This window comes from Pungitius pungitius, chromosome 7 (genome assembly GCF_949316345.1).
Source record: "Pungitius pungitius chromosome 7, fPunPun2.1, whole genome shotgun sequence".
NCBI classification, from domain to species: Eukaryota; Metazoa; Chordata; class Actinopteri; order Perciformes; family Gasterosteidae; genus Pungitius; species Pungitius pungitius.
The window spans coordinates 4,379,847-4,403,834 of record NC_084906.1 but is presented as its reverse complement, the minus strand read 5'-3'; the positions used below and the strand labels follow the sequence as shown (position 1 = coordinate 4,403,834).

At 44.8% G+C, this 23,988-nt stretch overlaps 1 protein-coding gene across 1 annotated transcript in view; it reads right to left on the bottom strand.

Annotated features, from left to right (window-relative positions):
* The window catches only part of LOC119216375 (carboxyl-terminal PDZ ligand of neuronal nitric oxide synthase protein-like), a 73,307-nt gene that overhangs the window by 8,110 nt on the left and 41,209 nt on the right, over nucleotides 1–23,988 (bottom strand). Inside the window, exons 5-7 of the mRNA XM_037469129.2 lie at nucleotides 18,443–18,551; nucleotides 12,646–12,769; nucleotides 9,422–9,636 (exon numbers count right to left, since the gene is read on the bottom strand). Of these exons, the coding sequence (XP_037325026.2) occupies nucleotides 9,422–9,636; nucleotides 12,646–12,769; nucleotides 18,443–18,551 (448 nt within the window). The remainder of the gene's footprint in view (nucleotides 1–9,421; nucleotides 9,637–12,645; nucleotides 12,770–18,442; nucleotides 18,552–23,988) is intronic.

The following is a 23,988-nucleotide window of genomic DNA, read 5'->3' as shown; positions in this document are numbered from 1 at the left end:
CTCGGATGTTCTCCATCTAGCGCCATCGAACATCCTCCTGATTTCACGGCCCTGGGTAGTAGTCACACGTGGAGCCTCTTATTAACATTCAACCAGACCAGACTAAAGGTTGTAATGCAGAAATTGCAGATGGCGCATTAATCACATCGCAGCTAAAATAAAGCAGCAGCACCGTTTGATGAAATCCCAAATAGCAACAACTGAAAGTGGGGAGGAACCTGTTGCTCCAAAGTGGAAAGTCAGATAATTGCGATTGTTCAGTGAAAACATGTTGCCATTAGGGCCCGTCGGATAGGAGGTAAAAAACAAACAACAAAAGGTAAACAAAATAAAAAGCTTTCCTACAATGAACTCAATTCCTCTTTCCGAGGAGGTTTAGGCGACAGGATTTCAAACGCTATGATGTTCATCCCAAGGATTTACATCTTTTTTTTCCTACTCAACCAGAAACAATTAAAACACACTGACGATGTGTGGCAGAAAAAAAAGACTCTAGGGAAAGGAAGTGCGCACGGCTTTCCAACGTACGTAGTGCGCGAGCGCCACCTCGGATCCAAAGCCACAGTTTGTCTCATGGCCACCACTGTCACGTCCTCAATGGGCGACGCGAGGTGCTTCCAAGTGATGGCAGGCAAACAGGTCGGATTAAAACTAACATTAACCCGCCTTCAGGAACCCATGGCAATACACACAGTGTGTCAAACCTTCTGGTGACTCACACACACACACACACACACACAAACCATGAGAGGAATATGACCGATGGCCTGTCTGAGCTGAATCTCTTAGGTAATGAGTGGTAATTATCAAAGTAGACATGCCATCACATAATTTATAGCAAGACAGAAGGCTGTGTGTGTGTTAGTGATTGAAATCATTTGTCTGGGGTCAAATAATAAAAGAAAATAATTCACGTCCTTTGGTGGGAGCTACTAGCAGACACCTGAAGCGTCACTCCGCCTGCAGAGGAAAGGATGTCAAACGGCGCGTTGTCACACAAACGGGGGATCCTGGGTGAGTGCAAGACGACTCAACCGTCAAACTGACAGAGGAGCAATTACGACACGTTAGGCTTTCACGCACAGTGGACAAAGAAACTTTTCTCAATCATAGAAACTCAAACAGACTGTCAACAGCCGCGGGACAAGACACTAGAGAAGAATCCCATGGTGGAACCCATGCAGCCGTGCAGCACCTTCCACATCCCTCTAGTTCTCACGACCTTTGTCGTTTAAACGTTTGGACACATTTTCTCATTCAACTCCATGGCGTCCAACTGACATTATGATAATGAAACTCGCCATTTTGTTAAACTTTTTGATTCCAATGGAGGGACACAGCGCAGAGGTGTAGAAACAGTAAAACCTACCCACAGCTAATCAGAGAAGGAATATTGGTTTATAAACAAAGCTGCCATATGTATATTAAGCATCCCAAAAACGCCATGGTAATGGAAAAATCATGTTTATGTTGAAACATGTCACTTGTACCTTTAAAATGCCAATCACCGTCAGGAAATACATGAGCCCAAACAGCTAAGAAGATTGGATGGCAAATTATTCTCAAAAACTACCCAATAACCCAGAGTGGCTCCTTAAAAAAACAGCTGACTGCGCTAGAAAGGGACCGCAGGCGAAGAACATGAGAAGCTGTCCACCAGGAGATCAATCATGGCATGTCTCGTGGGAGAGAGGACTGGGTGAACTAAGTGAGACGACGGAGGGCTGGACAGCAGCACTGATGCACCGTGAACACTGAGAAAGCAATGTGTTGAGACTCAAGCATCGTTTTAGCCTCTAAACTCGTTTGCCCCAGTCGAACCCAATCCCAGAAGACGGCAGCATGGCACATGCAAACGGAGGTGGGGAACAAACTGCTGACCACTGAAATACGCCGTGATAACCGCTCGCGTCAGGCCCGCCGCAGGGAGACCATCGCTATTAACATCTAATTCCCACACGTGCACGCGCTGATGCAGGCTCTCAGTAGGCAGCTGGAGTCTTTTAGCCTCCGCCTGCGCTTATTGAGGGACAGAACGGGGCGAGGCGAGAATGAAGGATGTCACCATTTCTGAGCCTCCAGCTGTGATTAAACAAGGTGCTTTCTATCCGTCAAACTGATCGTCCACACCCCCACCCCCAGGCCCTACACCCCTCCGAACACACACACACACACACTAAAAGAGCCAGAGGTTCTTCGTGGTCTGGCATCTTTCTCTGCTGACAGCCTGAGCGTACATTACAACTTTATCAAGGGGCCCTCAAGAAAAACCCTGGGAGAAGACTCTATTTTGGCTCTGCATGTAATACGAGCCCCCGCTCTTCGTCTTAAATGATGTCTAAATCATGGAGTAATAGAAGGCGTAATAGCAGCGAGGATGGAGAAACAACAGAGCCCAGTGGATCAGGACAGTGATCAGTGAAACTCATGTGAGGGCCGGGTCACGCTACTCTGGGTTGAGTCGGGGGTGAGCTAGCATTGGAAGGTTTTAATCAGCACTGATCCAGAAGCACGCGCCACCTATCGAGTTCCTGCATGGATCTGGACTGAAATGACAGAACCAGGAACGTACAAGTCACAGATCTACATTTTTAAATACAAACTCATTATGCAGCAGAGTATCTTCAAAGAAGGCAAATTATTTTACGAAGTAACAAATTCCGCTGAGGTAAAATTAAACAGATGTATAATCCTGTATCAAAAATGTATAGCCAACCTCTGGAGTGCCGCCCTGCAGTGGAGCATTGGTGCTGCAACACTAGTTATTTATATAATTTATCATTTTATTCTTCTTTGATTACGAAGAAAACCTGCTGTCTTCCTGCATTAAAAACTGTAAACCCACATTTGTGATTGTGCAATTGGTTAGATCGTATTGGCCTTTTCGTCCCTCTGTTTTCCAGGATCTTGAACTCTCCTTGTATAGCGCTTAACAACCGTTTTGATGATTTTTTGTAACTGAGTTTCAGGGGAGGAAAATGGAGAGTCACATGATTGCATGAATCTTCCATGAGAAACTGCGCCGAAAGCATTCCTGGCAAAAGATATTAAATGTCAGCACAAAATGCGGCCTAATGGAGAGAAAAGTCAAGTGATAGAGGCATCGAGTGAGGAGGAGAGAGAGAGGGGAGAAACAACGTACAATGTGGAAGGAAAGGTGGGTCGGATTATTTGAGCCAGAGAATAACCCGTCAAATCAGCCTCAGGAAACAAGGGTTGAAATTCATGAAAACCACAAAAAGGACTAGAAAGAAAACCTATGTGTGTGTGTTAAGTGGATGTCGCTGTGGGCTGTGGGTAGAACAGATGGGGAATAGAAAGAGACTCTAGAGGAGGCTGTGCAACCCTCAAAGTGAGAATCGGCTTTGTTGAAATTGTCCTACAATATATTAAAAATAATACCATCAAGATCATTTTACTTTCAGAAATGGGTTTTCCACAATGTTCTTCCTGGTTATAATATAAGAAAATACTTTCCACAAAAGATGTCTCCTGCTTCACAGGAAAGCGCCGAATGTCTTAATGCTGATGTTCCTGGCACCGCTGCATCTCTTCTAGACGGATGGCTGCGTAATGTGTTTCAACACATCCATTTACAAGTCTCACACACTGGCAAACGGAGATTTCCACCTTCATATTTAGCTCCATTTTCCTCCTTTTCACCTCAGACCGCCGTCCTACACAAGTCCTTCATGTCATCATCCCTTTGCCCTGAAGCCGGGTGAGTAATCACACGTGTGAGAGGATTATATTCTCACTGGATAACAGGGACTAATACTTAGTGGGGCACTGTGCTCGTGTTGTGGGAGCTGATTTCTGGTGATGCAGTACGTCGCCAGGATTTAGAGAGGTCAGGTGTCTGTTTGCACATCAATCAACTGTTCAACTATTGGTATTATTCGCATGAATCCAAGTAAGTAAGCTGATTATATAAAAGAAAACATTTAGTAGCACAAAAAAATGCATTTATTAACACGATCAACACATTTGACTTATTTCTTCATTTCATACTAAAAACCACACTCTGTGCGAGCACCATCGCAATCAGCTTTAAAACAAGAATGAACCCGACCGGAGTGATTATTTTACCTCAAAATACAAAAGTCTGGTCGGAAGTGGGACTAAAAATGGGAACACGGCAGCGTTTTAGAGACCCTGAATGATCAAACCATGAATGACACATCGGAGGGGGACGAGACAGCTCCCCTCTGAATACGGCAAGACATGAGGAAATAATTCCCTCCCTCACATTGCCTTCAGTGACATGTTACTAAAATACTAAAAGGTTGAAAATCTCCATCCGAACTTGAATATTTTATGATAAAGGCTATGACTTACCCATATCCTCACTGCACTCTTCCTCCCATATATTATACCAAATATGACCCACCAAGCTGAAGGCTCTACCTCCAAGCAGAGGACAGCTGCTCTACTTATTCTATATTTATTCAACGTATTTTATTGATACCGAGGGCTTCGGACATCTGACATAAAAATTATTCAATTATTAATTGATTATTAAGTGACACATTTTACATTCATGCATGTTAACCTGAATCGGCTGAATAGTCTTTTAAATGACTAACACTCAATTTAGTGAATTTAATTGTTAGAAAGATTTATTTGGGGTTTTCAGAAGCAAATACTGGATAGATTTAGCTAGCAGCCGTGTAACATAACTGAGGTTTGCTTTGCCTCATGAGCTTCATTTTCAAATTCTGGTAAATATACACTCACCGGCCACTTTATTAGGTACCCCATGCTAATAACGGGTTGGACCCCCTTTTGCCTTCAGAACTGCCTCAATTCTTCGTGGCATAGATTCAACAAGGTGCTGGAAGCATTCCTCAGGGAGTTTGGTCCATATTGACATGATGGCATCACACAGTTGCCGCAGATTTGTCGGCTGCACATCCATGATGCGAATCTCCCGTTCCACCACATCCCAAAGATGCTCTATTGGATTGAGATCTGGTGATTGTGGAGGCCATTTGAGTACAGCAAACTCATTGTCATGTTCAAGAAACCAGTCTGAGATGATTCCAGCTTTATGACATGGCGCTTTATCCTGCTGAAAGTAGCCATCAGAAGTTGGGTACATTGTGGTCATAAAGGGATGGACATGGTCAGCAACAATACTCAGGTAGGCTGTGGCGTTGCAACGATGCTCAATTGGTACCAAGGGGCCCAAAGAGTGCCAAGAAAATATTCCCCACACCATGACACCACCACCACCAGCCTGAACCGTTGATACAAGGCAGGATGGATCCATGCTTTCATGTTGTAGACGCCAAATTCTGACCCTACCATCCGAATGTCGCAGCAGAAATCGAGACTCATCAGACCAGGCAACGTTTTTCCAATCTTCTATTGTCCAATTTCGATGAGCTTGTGCAAATTGTAGCCTCAGTTTCCTGTTCTTAGCTGAAAGGAGTGGCACCCGGTGTGGTCTTCTGCTGCTGTAGCCCATCTGCCTCAAAGTTCGACGTACTGTGCGTTCAGAGATGCTCTTATGCCCACCTTGGTTGTAACGGGTGGTTATTTGAGTCACTGTTGCCCTTCTATCAGCTCGAACCAGTCTGGCCATTCTCCTCTGACCTCTGGCATCAACAAGGCATTTCCGCCCACAGAACTGCCGCTCACTGGATGTTTTTTCTTTTTCGGACCATTCTCTGTAAACCCTAGAGATGGTTGTGCGTGAAAATCCCAGTAGATTAGCAGTTTCTGAAATACTCAGACCAGCCCTTCTGGCACCAACAATCATGCCACGTTCAAAGTCACTCAAATCACCTTTCTTCCCCATACTGATGCTCGGTTTGAACTGCAGGAGATTGTCTTGACAATGTCTACATGCCTAAATGCACTGAGTTGCCGCCATGTGATTGGCTGCTTAGAAATTAAGTGTTAACGAGCAGTTGGACAGGTGTACCTAATAAAGTGGCCGGTGAGTGTATATATACTTTGGAGTGGTTTGGAAACCACTTACCCAGGAACACCTTTTACAATTTGGCCCGATAATGTAGTTAACTTAACAACGCTAGCTTTAAAGGGCATTGAGCCTCCAACAATAAATGTGAACAGTCACTTCAAACAGGGGCCTCTAGTGCTTCAGCCAGTCGGCCTGCTCACTAATCCGTCCGTGTCGTGATAGTCCAAAACAATTAAGGCACACAAATTGTGGGGCAAAAAAAAAAAAAGAAAGAAAGGGAGAGAGAGTGCTCACAGTGAACAATCGCCTGTAGCGCAACACTCGTGGATCAGAGTGTTTACACCTGCATGGCAGCAACTGAAAGTAGGCCAGAGGCAAGACCTTCATCTGCCTCGTAGAGTCTGACTTTAAAGCCAACAGGCCCACACTGATTCCCCTTCTCTCCGCCGTTCAGACAAAACATGTGCAGCTCTCTTGAAATGACTGAAATGCACTCATCTCTCAACTGGGACCTGTGCCTTCACCATCTGCATTGTGGCTGCACTCTGAAACCTTCTTGTCCCCTGATACTGGAGGCGAGCCTCTGAAAACCCAACGTCTTGACTGGACCTTGTGGACACAAAGCCCAAGGTAGGGTTGATGGTTTCAACGTAGGCGCCGGGGGGGATTTGTCAGTCTAACGGGAGCAGACAGGAAAATAATGAACTTGAACACTCTCTGGCGGATTTCTCTTTCATGAGCTTCCAGGGGAACCCTGCAGTGAATCACACACACGCACACACGGTTGGGTCGTAAAAGTGCGTCACTACCGTAAAGGCACGCACGGCTTAATTAATGTTACGTTCCTCCACCCATCCCTGCACATTTCATCTGTCACGCTGACAAGAGTGATAAATGTGTCAAATCAAAATATGCCGAAGATAATACAGTTGTCATATGTGCACGAGTAGCAGCCCAAACGGGCTCGCACACATGCGCAGACACACACACACACACACACACACTTCCTCCAATGACCTGGGAATGGAGGTCATTGCCGAGAGCTCGTTGTTTCAGTGATTTCACGCCGTGTTGCTTTCAATCACGGGGTGGTAATAAAAAATAAAAAGGTCATACAACTCAAGCGGTAATGGGACGTGTGGAATGTTGGAAGGAGCGGAAGAGCTTGGCTTGTGACTCCGAGTTAGGACCCAAAATGGCTCTCTAAGTCTCTGGTGAGTCTCTGCCTGGTGACTTGACGGGTTTGTTTCAATTAGCTTGTAGCCTCAGGGTGACATGTGTAACCTTCTCCTTAGGGTGCTGGTAGAAGTTCAATAAACTATTTAGTGTCGCTTTTAGTAGTCGCCTGCCAGATGGCCTCAGGGACTACCTAATTACTCAGAGTTAACTACACGTCAGAGCGCTTCCTGAAAATGGGAATATTTGGGGGGAAAAACTCCGATAAACAACGAGATGCAAAAGGCCACTGTGTAACTGGCTCTGTGGCAGTGAGGACACTTGTTTGGACGAGCTTCTCTTTGCTGGATTCCATGCTTTCTGTTGTTGGTGGGGAACATTTTGTGACGTCTGCTCTTGAGAGGGGATGTAACAATAAACTTACAATCATACGCCAACTTTTCAGGCTACAGCTTCACTCTAACGATTCATTTCACCATTTTTGATTAAAAGATAAAACCCCTTTATTAAAACTTGGGGTGTTGAGCCAAAAACTGTATGATGTCATCCCCTATTCATACCCATTTTCTACCAAATGTGACCCGAGACAGAACCTCCGTTCCTCTGCAGAAAAGAGCCAAATGTTGTGGAAGGTCGTTGTCAAATTATCTTTTTCAGAAAGGTTAAAACTAAATTAGATGCGGCTGTCTTGATAATGCTTCATCTTGAAATGTGAAATTGCAATCATGTTTCTAGATGGATTGTTAATTTAGGAAGGTGTTGCAAAAAAACAAAAAAACAATCCCGTTTAAATTCCCAATTTGTAGGGTACAAAACAACTGACAATCCTCTATTTTTTTCCACTACCTCAGTCAGCCAAGTCATGTGATGGGATGTAATACAAAGGAAAAACATAATAGATATAATTAGTATACACCATTGTAGCCGGATAGACGCGGTGCCCAGGGTCTGAAAGGCAAAGAGCGACGCCGCCTCTCATCACGCCGCCTCTCATCACGCCGCTTCGTCCTCCGACAGCCACCTCGATCTAAAACTCAATTACCCCCCCGCCCTGCCTACTACTGTAAATGCTAGTGAACAACAGCCACTGCCCACTGCAGCTCAATGTACTGCCGACAGCTTCTGATTAAGAACAAAGTTCTATTTCTACGCTCATATTTAACCGGTGGTTGATACAGGTAGATGTATAGGTATATGTATAGGTAAATCAACGTGACTTTTCATTAATGGCTTCAAGGTAATCTTGTGGATGAGAAAGCCTAAAGGAACAATGGAGCTTGTGTAGACTTTGGTTATCCTCCGTTACACTCGGGGTCGGCCTGATCTGGAGCTACAGAACAGATATTTGATTTCCTGCCAGGTTTCCGGGCCTCAACGTGGACCGACTCTCCGTGTTAATGGCCAGACACTTTTTTTATGGCCGTCCTTGTGTGGACCTTTCTGTTCTAAACCACTCTCCCGTTTGCTGGCGTCGAATGAAACATGTGCTGGTGGAAAGTTAGCTTACACTCTAAAGAACACTGAAATCAATGGAATGGAGTCCATGGTCACTCAATATCTCTGGTATGAAAGACTTAGCCAAGCCTCAACCTGATTTACAGGTCATCAGCCAGTCAAACCAAAAAATATTCATTTGCTAATTACAAATTATTCTCTTGCCTGGGTTTTAAAAAGTGTATCATTATTATTATTATAAATCATTATTCTAGTGTGATATGGGTTGCTGTTATAATCGTTGCCTTCTTAAAGGTACAGGTGAAACTCGAAAAATTTGAATATCGTGCAAAAGCTCATTACTTTCAGTAATTCAACTTAAAAAGGTGAAACTAATTATATATATATATATAGCTATATAATAGCTATAGCTAGAAATTATTATATCAAATTAAGGCTTGAAATATCTCACTTTGCGTGTAATGAGTCTCTATAATATATTAGTTTCACCTTTTAAGTTGAATTACTGAAAGTCATTTTTTGAGTTTCACCTGTATAGTAGAAACCAGAGCTTCCAGTCTCACTGCCAAACTTGAGATGATTTTCATCTTCGAACTACAGATGCTGGGACAAAACCCCACACGACACAGTTTAAATATGAATAACACAGATGATGCTTTGAAATGTAAGAACCAATGCACTCTTTTGTGTAATTGATAGAGCTCCGATGCGTATTATCTGCAAAAGCAATTTCTAAAAGGATTTGAACAGGTTTCCATATTATTCAACACTGAATATGTCCCTATTGTGTTGTGCTCTGCAGACATCCGTGGTCAACGGCGACTACACCACCAGGCGATTTGAAGGAGTTGGACGCTTTACCTTGCTCTCCTCGTGGTTGGGGTCGGGGGGCTTGGCCGTGGCGTCCAGATCCGTCACGCCTCTGTCCGGGTTCATCTCCGCCGCAGACTCGTGGCTCGCGTCCTCCGCGTCGATATCCGTCTCCTCGGAGACGGTCGGCGTCTTCTCCGCGCCACTCAGCTCTCGAGCTGAGCCGAGGAAGGTGCACACACATACAGGCGGATGAGCACGCACGCCTTCACGCACACATGTGAGCACGAGTATGGTCACACGCACACATGGGTGGGCACACATGGACACGGTAAGAAACAGCTTGCTCTGTGCATGCTTATATGCTTGAATATCAGTGAGGCCTGATTATTATTGGTTCAACTTTAACAATGAGGATCAACAATATTGCCTAAAAACTAATGCAGACTCCAACATCTTGGGGAAAGGAAACTGTCCAATTCAGTTCAGTCAAACACAGACAAAAGCAGCAACGAATTTTAACAGATTAATACTTAGTAACATGTCAAAAGAATTCTCTCAAACACATTTCATCGAATAAAATAATTAGAAATATGGCAACAAATTCAACACAAAAACCTATTTCTGGGATGCTGAAAAGCTCCTCAGAATCTTAAGACTGTCTTTGCTTTCAGCAGTCAATTTTGTTGAATGTTTTACATTTTTTACATTTCACCGGGCGATTTGGCGGAAAACAACTGCAATGCTGGTCGTCACAGTTGGAGCCTCCACTCTGACTATAAAGCCTGAGGTTGTGTATCATCAAAGTAAACTGAATAACGGGGGAATTGTGGGTGCCAGTGGTGTATTTATCAGGCTTTTTTTGTTTCTCAAGCATAATAATTGACAAGAGTCCCCTAGATAGAACTCCTGCCAACTTTGCTATTTTATAAATATAAGATTTCACTTGGAGCCACTGGGAATATTGCTACCTGGCAAAGAAACATATCTAGAAAAACTGCTCAAAGAAAGAAAGGCTCAAAGTGGACCACTTCGTTCCAGATTTACTCCTCCCAGATCTGATGGAGTATTCAATGGACATTTCTGCCTTCGCTGCTACATCTTTCCCTCACATGCCCCTTTCCCGTCCTGTCCTTCTCTTTTATTGCCACTCGTGCTGCAGCGTCCTCCAACCACTTTTAAACCTTGTGGTTGGCGACCGGCTGCCAGCGGCACTACTCCCACCTCTTTATCCATTACCACTGCTCCTCCTCCTCCTCCTCCTCCTCTCCACCTGGCCTCCATCAGCAGAGCTGTCCTGTCCTTCCTCCTGCCCTCTGTGTCTTGCTCCATTTAAAGGTTGTTGACGTTATTGGAGCATCACCAGATTGGCCTTTTATGAATTATATTCTTTGCCTTTATTTAAAATATTGGGGTGACAGAAAAAAATAAGAGAAAGGAGAATGACTTTGTGGTTATCTGGCATCCGCCTAGACCTGTATATTGTTTATATCCTTTGGTTAATGAGCATTGTTTTGTTTTATTATTTAGGTTGTTGGAGCTGGCCGATGCTCCATCACTGACCCGTCTGCATACGAGGGGCTGGTACTTGGCAGAAACCCAATTAGCCTCCACGTTTGATCTTGCCGTCTCGTCCTCAATGATCCCCAGCTCCACATTGCTCTCACGTCCATCTCTTCTTCTTCTTCTTCTACTCCTCCGCTATCCACAGTGTCCTCCATGTCTCTGCCCCGCTAATCCTGCCATCTCCACACTCTTCTATCCCCTCTACTTTCACTGCCAGGATAATTAGGTCTCCAGATAAGCGCATTGGCTGTGCGTTGTGTTGCTTTACACCGCATGACTGCGAGTTTGTATGCGTGCCGTGGTCCTTCCATTATGGACGTACAGTTACAGCGCGTGGGTGACTTCCGGTACTATCAGCATGTGAAAGGGAGCGGGTCTCTGCTGGCTGGAGGGGCCGGGGGGGACGGGGGGGGGTCGGCTGATGTAATGAGTGCAACGAGGGTGTGAAAGAGCTCTGAAAGTGGAATCCTCCTGCTGCCAAATCCCCACGCGTGTCCTCTCGGAGCCACGTGTCCCCGGGCTGCAGGGAGGACCGTCCTGTCCAGGCACGAGGCAGAGGATGAAAGCAGCTCAGCCCACCGGGGGTTTCTGCGTGGTGCCTTCTTTCTTTGGGTTGACTCATCCGTGACGTTCATTCCAGCAATGCCCTCTCCTGCTCACCAACTCGGGCGCAGAGGAGGCAGCAAAGTGTCTGCACCACCGCGCGTGTGTAGTTTGTGTGTGTGTGTGTGTATCAGAGAACTTCTGCCTGTGGGAGAGCCGTCTAGCCTTTTGTGCACACGACTGAATGTGCTGTCAACATCAGCTTCACCCTTCTGTTTGGCCTTGGAGGCGAGCTTTATTCCACGAGATAATAGAACCATTTCTTCCTGGTTTGTCTGTCCGGTCTTTCTTCACGTTGGGAGTGAATGGATCCTCGCTGCACCTTCCTCTCTGCCTTCTCTTCAAAACCCCCCTACAGCCCTGCCTCATATTCTTTAAAGGGAAACTAAAGCTTGCTACGACATAGTTTTATTGTATTGCTTCGGCCCCTCAGATTTATTGGTGATGACTCAAAGAAATTTCTGAGATCTGAAAACCTTGTGACATAGAAGTACAAAGTGGTTGTATGGGGCACTGCCTCAGAGCTTCCAGACAATGGACACTGTTCATTTCTGTCAGGCCACCATTTTTTGGACAAAGATAATTATATTGTACTAACATGTGTTTATTTCCTTGCAGGAAAAGGACATCCATTTAAGCAACGGTTAAGGCTGTCATCCTGCAGCTATATTGATAGCCAGACAGTATAGATCAAGATCTGTGTTATTCCGATTGGCAGGCAACAGTGGTTAATTGATCACATTGTTCTTCTGCTGCAGGGTAATTTATCAGGGAAGGTTGCAAAGTTAGGAAAACATAAAAACCTTGTATTGTTACAAGTTTCAAAGATGATGAATCTTAACTCTTAAATGTAACAGAGTGGTGGTCCGCTGGCAGGGAGTCAACACACACATCTGATTCGCTGGCTTGGACACCACTGTCAGCTATTTGTCTGCTTTGAGACAATTCATTTCTTTGGTTTTCATTCCATCAAACAGATTTTCACAGCTTCAACCCTCGCAAACCACCACGTCTTCCATCATCAAGTATTCGGGTGTTCAACAGCTCCTGGTGCAGCATGGGTGGCAGGTGAGTGTCATCCTGTGTGTGTTTGTGCGTTTGTGTACCTGTGGAGTCGTTCTTTTCGCTGTCCTCCTGGCCGTCTGCGTTCTGCTGTGTGTGCTGCAGACTCAGTTTGTGACACACCTCGAAGGCCTGGCCGACTGTCCGAACAATACGCATGGCCTGGCTCTGGGTGGGTGGGAAAGACAAAAAAAATAAGTATTTAGAATTCTTACAACTTTCCACTTCTCACCTCAAATATGCAGGTGTGTTTATGAACCAACGTTCCAATATTTTATTCATAATGTTTTAAATATATATATATATAGTGATTTGTTTTTTTTGTGATTTCGTGACCCAGTTCTGAAGAAAACCAGATCTGGAAAAGTTCCAAAAATCCCTGCCAGGGAATCTAAAGTTTCCACTATTTTCAGATGCTGAGTGGAAGAACGTTTACCCCAGACTTGTGTATCCGGTTTAAAAAACAAAAGGCAGTATAAAAATCATCTATATAGGACACACAGTCCCACAAGGTCACATGATGATATTACATAATTAGTCTCAGAGGAGGGTATCTGCATCTGTATCCTCACAATGCCATTTCTATTTCAGACTGAATTCTTCCTTTGTCCTCAGGTGCAAAAAGCTGAATGTGTTTGCTTATCCGTCATCTTCCCAGCTCTGAAAAGGCAGGTCAAGTCAAAAAACAACGTCTGTGACTTCTGTCTGCTGTCAACCCCCCCTTGTCTGGCTTATTCTAGCAGCTGCCGAAACGGTTTCATTTTAAAGCACTGAGGCCTCGCTTCAAAACATCATTCATTCTCAGCCGAACGAGCAGAACAGATGTAGTCTGTCCTAAAGACCAGAAGGCAAATCAAGAACCTCTATACCAGACAAGTGTCAGAATACTATGGGACATAAGCACTACCATTAGATGACAAATATGAAGTATGTAGGCACATTGAGGGGTTACATTATACCCATAAACTGTTTGTTCATGTATAATGTAATATAATCAGAACCACATTCCAACACATCGTGTGTTCTATATCAACTGTGCGGCTTCAGCATCATTTGGTGCTGATGTTGTTTCCATAGTGACTAGCCAGCAGCGGCTTGCAGTAGCAAAAACAAAAGATGCCCTGATCTGAAAATCGTTCCCAGCACCTACTGACCAGCAGGAACGACGGCGTCTTTGTAGCCTCCACTTTATTGTGTTCAGTCGCCCGGGCCAAAGGCTACCGACCGCATGTGGTCACTAAAGTGCCAGAGCTTTTCATGGGGTCTACATGAAAGCGTCGATCATCAACCTTTCAGAACTACCTTTCTACTTTCTTTTATCTCTCTCAATCTGAGATGGAAGGGAATATCAACATGGAATCATTCTCTGATTTGACAGTGTTCAATTGAACAGATTTACTGATTGTTTGAAATAATCAGCCGCTGCAGCCATGGCAACCAGCACCATTTTCTTTGCTAGAAGTGTAGCTTTGGTATGATTTAACTGATGAAAGCAAATTCAGTGGTTTTCGTTGTTATCCAAAATCACCATTAGCTTCTAACTTGTGTCTCTTTTCCAGTTTTGCGGCAAATAGTTTTAAAATGAACTATTGCCTCCTGCCTTAAACAGCTGACAGCTCAAAAGCAACACATCAAACTAACGGAGTCCGTATGAAAAATGCACCAAACCCAGTGTTTGAACTGTCATGATGAGTGGTTGGAGACGGCCACATTTTCATATCCTTTACTCTCTCCTGCCTTCTTTTCCTCCTCTGACCCACTGCTCTGTGCCGCTCTCTTCTTTTCCATCTCTGCCTCCATTAATCACCTTGGGTTCATCGTCCTGCTTCTCTGTGGACCCTCCATTCGCGTCCTTTGAACCCACGCTGGTCCTCAGCGTGACCGCAGACCCGTGTGTTTTCCCTTGAAGACATTTCCAGAGGCAGGTGAACAGGGGACGAGGACAGATGCTGTTGTCATTCCACACACCGAAAAGGAACCGGCTGCCCCTCACTCACCCGCTTACTGATTGCAAAAATTATAGGGAAACACAAAAAGTCTCCGTCTGTTCTTGTAAAAATTTGACTCGCCAAAAAGTCTGAAATGCAACCTGTCCACTTAACTCAAAGCAGCCAAACGTCTCTCCGGTTGATCAAGGGAATGTATCGATTCACAACCATCTCGCCCAACTTTTTGGCTTAACCGTTTTGCAATGAAGAGAAAATTGTCACCGAGCACAAACCTGATTCAGACTGTGATTCAGAGGTCGGGAAACCATTCAAGTTTCCACTAAGGTCATCACTAAGAACTACACATAAGAAGTGGTAAAGCTTTAAAAAGAGGTTTTATTCATCTAAAATTCAAGCAGTAGTTGGTTTACTTTTACAAATTCACGAGGGAAATAGGGTGCAGAACATCTCTTTATGTGGTGAGCAGCAGAGACATCGGGGACGCTACTCTGGAGCAGATCAACCTCACAGTCAAGTGTCGGGACATATTCATCTAACCAGCCTCTTACAAGTCTAAACAAACCAGGAGGCTGGCGCTCTTCGCGTTAGTTACACTCAGTGGGCACCAATGGTTTCGTAGCCTCTTCGGGGGGGGGGGGGGGAATGGAGAGCCCTGTAATCCTGCAGCAGCTACAGGCATCACTGAAATGAAAGCCCTCACACGCCGGTTCACTTGGAGAACGAAAGATTTTAACAGCGGCCTTTAGATGACGGGGGGACGCTGGTTGTGTTCTTCATGCTTCTGAAAACTAGATCAGAGGGATAACACACACATTGTTTCACACGCATTTCTTTGTTGAGACACAACGCCTTTAAGGCCTCCCTCCTGACGGGTTCCTCTGGCGTCTCGATCCGGACCCGATGGGGTATTCAATGGTATGAAGATTCTGGACATTTGTTGCTGGTTTACAAATGTGCGCTTTCACGGGCCGCGCCGTTTACACCTTTGCTTTCCAACACTCTGCGCTCCTTCGCAGATGACAAGATGTCCCTTCAATGCAAAGCCTGCTTTCAAGATGAAGGGTTCTCCACCAAGCAGGACATCCGTCACCCTCCGCGCGGGGCCCTCTTCCTCCATCGCTCTCCCCACCACTAGACCTCCTCTCCGTCCATTTGACGGAGTAAACGCAGCCGTTCTGTATATCTGGGTCTCCTCTCTACATCACGCTGCCGGTACGCAGTATTCTCTCTTAGCGGCCATAGAACAGGGCCCAGTCAAAAGGACCCATGCATTATTCATCCCAGATTAGCCGCAGCGGTTCAGCGGTGCCTTTGCTGTCTTTTTGAAAGTCTTGGCACAAGCAGAGTGAGGGGACAAAAGGGAATATAAAGCAATTTAGGAAAAAGCAAAGGTAAACAATGAGAGGATGGCAGGGGACTTTCTTCTGATCTTAAACTCTTTCCTCTCGGTTGATGAGATCATTCATTTCCCTTTTCTTCCTGTGTGTACACATCGTCCACATCCCGATGAAGTGTGACGGGTTCGGCCTCCTCGTACTAAGTGTCCTACCTGCACTTCCTGATCACCAGCCGAGTACACTAATCACCGGCCCCCGACGTTTATTAAACACATCGACTGGCTCGGAGAAAGTAGAGGGACAAGTGGGAGCAATAACTGAGTGTGTGATGGGGGCGATGAGGAGTACGAGTGTGAGAGCAGTGAGTTTGTGCAGTGTGCTACAGTCAAGTCACGATGGCACAGGGACGGGAACATTCAAATCAATTTTCAGATTCTTCTTTACTTTCTTTGATACTTCAAAGGTTTAGGAATTCTGGACTTGCTAAAGTTCTTCAGTGGCCAATTCCAGCCGGTTTGGCATCATTAGAGCATATGAAGCAGGTCTATGAACATATGTGGGGACATTGTTATCAAAGAAAGGGGTCAGGGTGGAGCCGCACAGACGACTGAGAAGGCAGCCGCTTAAGCCTTGTCCCACTTTTGAGACTGGATGAGGACGCGGCCCGAAACCGTGCCACGAATAGCAGACTGGACCGAGAAATTAAAAAGAAATGTAAAGAGAGACAAAGCTCTAGACAGACGGATCATTTCACGGAGATGTGGATATTCAATGAAAAGTGATGAAAGGCCATTCCAACCAATTATCTTGACCACGTTGAGAGTCCTTCTCACTGATGCGTCTGCAAATAGCAATGTGTCATCCCTTATGAGCGCTCCCCAAAGTCAATGAAAAGACTATTGATCCTCAGTGGAATTCTGGAGATTCATCCACTCCAACTATATTCAAACACATTATTATACATACATTATTCACTCTATTGGTGATGTAAGGCATATCTAAGGAAAATATAAATATGACGGGTTTATTGGTTTGAAATACGAACTGAATGAGAAAAAGCCCTGCGTGTGTTTTAGGGAGATGTAGCTTTCCCCATTATCCAAATGTAAAGTGGTCATTTCAGAGTTACCTAGTAACAGCCGTGCTGCTGTTCTGTTGTGTGTTAATCACACAAAGCACACATGAATACAATGGGTTTTAGAGGGTCTCACACACACACAATACCCAATCACACGCACAGACACAAACAAAACTGACCCCCAAGAAGAGGCAACATTCAGTATTCACTCCCTGGTCTCTGCTCCATCACTGTCTCTTGAGTTCTACACAATAGAGGCCAGGTCATTCATTAGCCTCCTTTAAACTGTGAATAGAAGACGGGGGAAGAGGGAGAGACTCTATGAGTCAGAATGAGAGAGAGACACACAGCCCGCCTCCTTCGTACTGATTAGACACTAAAGTCTACAGTCTTCCACTGTAATCTAAAGTGCAGCCGTTCTTCCCCTTTTGGTAGTTAAGAAGGAAATGAAGACGACTTAATCTCCTACTTCATCTCACACATTTCCTTTTCCTGCCGGCCTTCACACGGAGAAAACAGAAAATGTCTCAAAGTCAATATTGACTGAACAAATTCCCTTAGTAACCATAGCAGCTAATGAATGAGATGCAAATATAAAACATGGTGTTCTTTTTCAAAACAAATGATATTCCCCATTGTCTCTCCTTACCCTGCCATAGTGTAAAATCAATACACACACACACACACACACACACACACACACACACACACACACACACACACACACACACACACACACACACACACACACACACACACACACACACACACACACACACACACACACACACACACACACACACACACCTCTGTTCGGAAGACAAAATGAAAATGTAATGCATGCCAAATTTCTCTGGGGAAACTGCAGTGGGCCATTAAGCTGGGAACCAGCCTGTGTGTGTGTGTGTGTGTGTGTGTGTGTGTGTGTGTGTGTGTGTGTGTGTGTACAGTATATCTCTGAGGATGCATCATGTCAACGAGTGACAAGCACAGACATACAGGGTCGTTTGTGTGCATGTTCTCAATGACGTGTCAATGTTGGCGTGTCTGTCAGCGATCATGAGGCAGTGTGTGTGTGTGTGTGTGTGTGCGCTAACACACCAAGTCTACATTTCCTAACTAACTATTTTTCACGGCCCAAGTGGGTTTCCAACTCAACGAGGCCGTGATGCCTGGAGGACCAACGAGGACCGGGTGTCTTTACATAGTGTCTCAGGCAGGGACCTGATTTACAAGAGGACTTGCTCTAAAAAATACACTGGAAATCCTAGAGTTCCTCTCCAAAGAACAACAGGATGCGTTGCCTTTTTCTTAATGTTTGCATGTGTGCTTTTTCTTTTTTGGTAACTGTTTAAAATTCTCAAAATATATATTATTTTTTTACTGTAGCTTTTAAGTGCCACTCAATAATAACAGTAACCTCGGTGAGCTGTTAGTGTCCAATAAAAGAGGAGGAATCTTTAACCTTCTTTCTTACCTTCTTCTTGGACTTGAAGACATTGCAGCGGAAGACGTTGCTTTGTCCGTCTCTGGCGATGTAGCTGAATATCTTCAGATCTTGTGAATCATGAGACACATAGAATATTCTGAAAGATAAAATAAAAATAGGTCAGACATTAAAAAGACGATGAAAAACAAAATCAGAGCCTGGCACTGTTCTAAATGTATCTTCAGACGTAAAACAGGCGCTCAGCCCGTTTCTCCGGGGTTCCAAGGGACAGAAATAAACAGTATTTTAAATGTGTTTTAATCCAGAGGCGTGAAACCAAACTTCGGCTTAAAAAAAAAAAAACGAGGGAAAATAAAGTAGTGAGTAGATTACGAGGGAAGTGCTCTCTAACAAAATGAACTGGCTTCCGGACTTCTTCTCTTATTTCTATAACATCGTGAGAGTACGTTGGAGAACAATGAAAATAAACTTCAAATCCAAAGCTAATAAAACAAAATAAAAACACAGTGAGGCAGACCGTGTGCATCCTGTTGCGTCCTCACCAGTTCAAACACGACTTTCCAGAAAAGACGGCGAATAAAAAAAAGAAAAAGAAAATAGGGCGCCATCATGCTCGAGGGAACTGCGGCTTAATCAGAGCGGTTTTCTGTCTACAAACTCACAGCGCCAAGGGGCTCTTTGCTATCGAGCCGTGTTATCTGTACCGGAGGATAAACTGACCACTCCCTTCCGACTGCACTTTAAGCCATCGCCCCTTTGATCCCCTCCAAAAACCCCGGTCACTGCGATAAAAATCAATGTACCGACAGATTTTAGTCCTTTGATAATGTAGATAAAAGGGAAAGGGTCTTATGTCCTGCCAATTGTTGCCTGCAGAGAACTGCATCGTATTCAAAGCATGTATGCAGGGATGGAAAAGAACAGGCACATGGACCCCCCCCCCCCCCCCCCTCGGATACGTCCTGATCGACTGTCCCGTGTCAGGAGGGAACAGCTGCCAACCATCCAGGTGAAGACGGGTCGGATGGATCAGATCTTTGAACTAGAGACGGGGGGCCCGACCCGAGAGTCCACTAAGACGGTCAAAGGCCAAACGCTCCTCAGCAGGGAATCGGGTGCCAACATGGGTGCTGGAGATGATCCAAGTAGAGGCGGACAGTTGACAGTGGAACACGAGACAAAACTTTTTCTTTTCTAAAGATAAATATCTACACAGGCTGGAGCCCCGGTGATCAATATTAATCCATTTTTAATTTCAGAAAATGTAGATAATCACAGACATTTGGAGGACAAATCTAAAAAAAAAAAAAAATGATAAGAATCAAATTAAATTCCACACTTCAAAAGGGAATGATTTTCCATCAGGGGAAAGGAGAGCACGGATCAGGTTTCACTCTGTAGCCCAGAACGTTCTGTCCGCCATCAGCAAGCTATTTTGAGAAGAAAAAGGTAAAATCAATTTGCTTTGATCATCATTTAGTCCCACAGGATGGATTTCTTTGTGCGTCGCCTGGTCGTGATCATCATCTCTAGCAACACAACTCGAGACACTTCTCCTTCAGTCTCCCACGGCAAAACATAGGCTCCAAGTGTACAAATAAAAACAAAAGAGCAAGAAAAGGCAGCTATTAGTCACACAGATTCGCCCCCCTCAACGAGGAGCCCTTCTCGTTAACAGGCTGAGCTCATCGAGCAGGAGGCCGTGATTCTGCGTCTCAGTGACAGCGTGGGCTCATCTGAGAAGGCCTCCGTCGTTCACCTGACAAACACAACTGCTGTCAATCAAAGACTACAGAACGTAACGCCCTAGTTATTGGATATTTCCAGCTTCAGCTCCAAAGAACATCCCTGGAATACATAGTGCGTTTCCCTGAAAGTATCGACGGGTCCTGGAACGCACCGGGTCCCGTCTGCGTAGTGCGAGTGAATTATTGATACAGCCCTATAAAAGGTGGTAAAGGCAGTTAAAAAACGGTAATCATGTCTCCTCCGTTGGATTCCACAGCGTGAGCTGCTGTACAAGGAGGCGTTACCATGAACCACTGACACTAATTAGTACCAGTAACAGTCTCTGTTCATCAGGTTCATCGGGGGAAGCGTTTTGAAATGGAATACAGAGGCAGGAGGTGATGTGGAAGGTTTGTTTTAGTGCGTAATTCTCGCTGTGCTTCTGTTTCCTGAAGGTTTTCAGCCTTCTTTGTTAAACTGTCACTCTTGATTACACGCCCCTTTCACTTGATGCCACGCCCCTTAAGCCAGGTCTGAAGTGAAAAAATATTATATGAATGTGAGAAATACAAAACTTCAAATACCAAAATATACATATATGTTCTATTCAACAGAAGAAGAACAATCAAAATGACTTTTTTGACTCAAAACTTTAGTCATTTACTCAAGACTTTTAATTCAAAACTCAGGTTGAATATTATTCTTTGTTGATCCTGGATTTGGCTCCATAGGTGTGAAGCACGGTCTGAACGTAATCCGACTGTACTTCGATCTAGGTTTACTAGTCATGTACAGTTGACGAAGCACGTCACATGTTCACATCGCTGCACTCCCCGTCTCTTAAGACAAGCGCTCGTTACTGGTGTCCTTTCCCGCTGCAGCACGGGGACACTCCAGCATCGTTGTTGCCAGGGTTTTCAGACATTAACTTAACGTGGGGAAAGTCAAAGGTTCAGTCCACAGCTCATGAAACAACACGTCATGGAACAAAATATGTTCCCCCTGATATAGAACTTACACACCTCAGGAGCCATGAATGGTACGTTAGGGATTTTATCAGGTTTATTTTGGACATCTTAAGCACATTAACCGCCTTTTCCGTTTTCATTTTCATTGACATTTTGACAGTAAGAACCGAGCCGCCTGTCAGTAAGACGTCAACGTGATCATTGAGCCGAAAGTTGAAAGCACTTCAGCTTTGGGCTTAAAGTAGAGAATCCCTTAAAACAATAGAACATTTAAAAGCGGTTATATAAAGCCTTTTCACACTAAAACCCCTCGTGAGCTCAGCAGAAGAAGAAGCACCAGTGCTCCGCTCTGCAATAACTAGCCCCGTTGGTTTCCCCAGCAGATTTCATTCTTTACTCACACACACGGCCTCTAAATCAATTCCACAAGAAATTTGGCAACGCCCAGTTAAACCAGACTCAATAACACAGCACACAGATCAGACATTATGTTGATTAAAAGTGGCTCTAAAAAGGCAAGGTGAAAAGGTAGTGTTTCATCATCAGAAAATCTGTTGTGTCAGCTCAACCTGCGGGTGCCAACGTGAGGGAAACCCTGGAATTATGCAGCACGGCCCGACTAAACAGACTTCATCATCCAGCGGACAGGCAATTTCCTCCTGCACTTGTTATTCAAGGTGAGAAGGCAAGATTCTCGGTCTCATTTCTATTCTTTCATGCATTATTTACCAAGGGGGGGAAAAAAAAAAGGTTAGCCCCTATCTGGATGCATACGAACACTTTAATGAAAAGTGATGTCACTAAATATTTAAATCCCGCCCTGCAATGAACAGAGCTCAGCTCAGACGCCACATGAAACTCGTACTTTCTCCCAGACAAACAAATCTCGAACGAAATCCAGATGGATTTAATATTTATGTGCTTTTCTGCCTCGGGGGGGGGGGGGGTGAGGACCACCAGGGATGTTTGTCTTTGGTCAGGGGTATGGCCACGTGTGGTTATGCTCCAAAGAGTTTGGACTTCAGAGCCGAATCCAGCCGCATGCCCTAAAAAGCCACCGCGGCGGCCATTGAAGATCTCATTTTCCCTCGAGTGACGCAGGCGAGCTGTGAGATAACCGTGGGTGGTATTCAGGCCCGGGGGGGGACTTTGAGTTTATTCTCATTTACCATTTAGTCCTTCATTCCAAAGCGTAAAAAGTTCGGCCTCACCCCTTTACCGCCTCTCACACAAGACTTCGGTCCCTTCTTTGGTTTAAAAGCAGTCGTCCTCCCAGTAGAGGACATTTGACGTCCTTGTTGGACAAATAAAAACAAACGTTCACTGTTATTGAAGAGCCGAAAAAGATTGGAGGGAGCAGCGCCGGAGCTCGCACTTACTGCATGACACACACACACACACACACACACACACACGCAACAACATTGAGATAACACGGCTCCTCGTAGGGAGATAAAATGTGGAAGAAGCAGCGGCCCCTCTGCGGAGAACCCTGTGAAGAGGAGACGGATGGGCGGGAGATCGATAAAACCAAAACTAACTCACTAATTAAAAAACATCATTTGAAATGATGGGGGAATGAAGAGAAAAGGAAGCCAGTGAAGGAAAACAGAGAGAAACCTCAAGCACAACTGATACATGTGAGATTACAGAGAGCCCAATTCTGACTTTTTAAGTTCAAAGAACTGAGATGTTGTGTGTTCTAAAGACAGCAAACAGAACATGGAATGATTGCAGATAGAGAGGCAGACGACCTAGATTATTAGTTGTATGAATGAATGGGACCGAACAACCCCAAAAAACAAGATAGGATTGGTATCAAAGAGTCAGACACACTGAGAAAAGTACCCGTCAGCTTTTAGTGGCACGACTGAGCGAAGGCATCTGAGAACGGTCCTCAGTAACCGTGACCTTTTGCTTATCCTCCCGTCCTCACCCCTCCCTGGTAACGCTCCTCCACTGCCATTAGCTCTCCCACACAAACCTCCCTCCCTCCCTCCCTCCCTCCCTCTCTCTGCTGGGTATTACTTTCCCCTCCTCAGGCCCTCCCACTCTTCTTTAAATCAGAGTTATTCTCCAACGTGTTCTGAAGCAACGAGTCCTTGTCCTTGCTCGGATATTTCAAAACTAAAAAAAAAAAAAAAAAAAACATTCTTGGGTTGCGTAACGACCGTGATATATTTCAGGTTGAAAGGAAGATTGTGTGGTACACCCGAGAGATCAAGAAGAGCTACAAATGGGTCCTTGTTGTAATATTTGTTCATACAACAAAGACGATTCAATCGCATTTTTTTAAGCCAACAAGCATGAGATTTCAGAACAATGTACAATTAAAAAAAAAAAAAAAGTAAATGCTATCTGCAAGGGAGGATTGTGCAATTGGATCAAGACGTGGAGAGAAACTATTCGGTTTTCAGAACAACATATTGGAGTCTTGATGTTTTTATATTGAGATTAAGTCGTATTAAGTTACCTCATTGAACTCCTGCCTACTGATTACTCGTCTTTCTTTAGGCAACAAACAACCCCCAAACGTTTGCTTGCTTTCACCGTGCCAAGCTAGACGTCAAACAATGTTTGCACCCGATTCAAAATGGCGGCTCTCGTTGTTGAGGAGTGCGTTTTAACAGTCGGGTCCAGGTCCTCGGCGCCCCAGCAATACACCCTGCTGCTTTGTGGTTAAATGGACCACAGGGCAGTCAGATCTCAAATCAATTCGAGCCTCCTATTTAATTAAGGTTGTCGTGACTGTTCATAATCGCTGCGCTGAGTGGGAGGGTGACTCATTTGTAACCGCAGTGAGGTCTTTGAAAGCCGAGGCAGCACATAGGACGAATATGGTAAGCATATGGTAAAGACGTGTGAAAACCCACATAC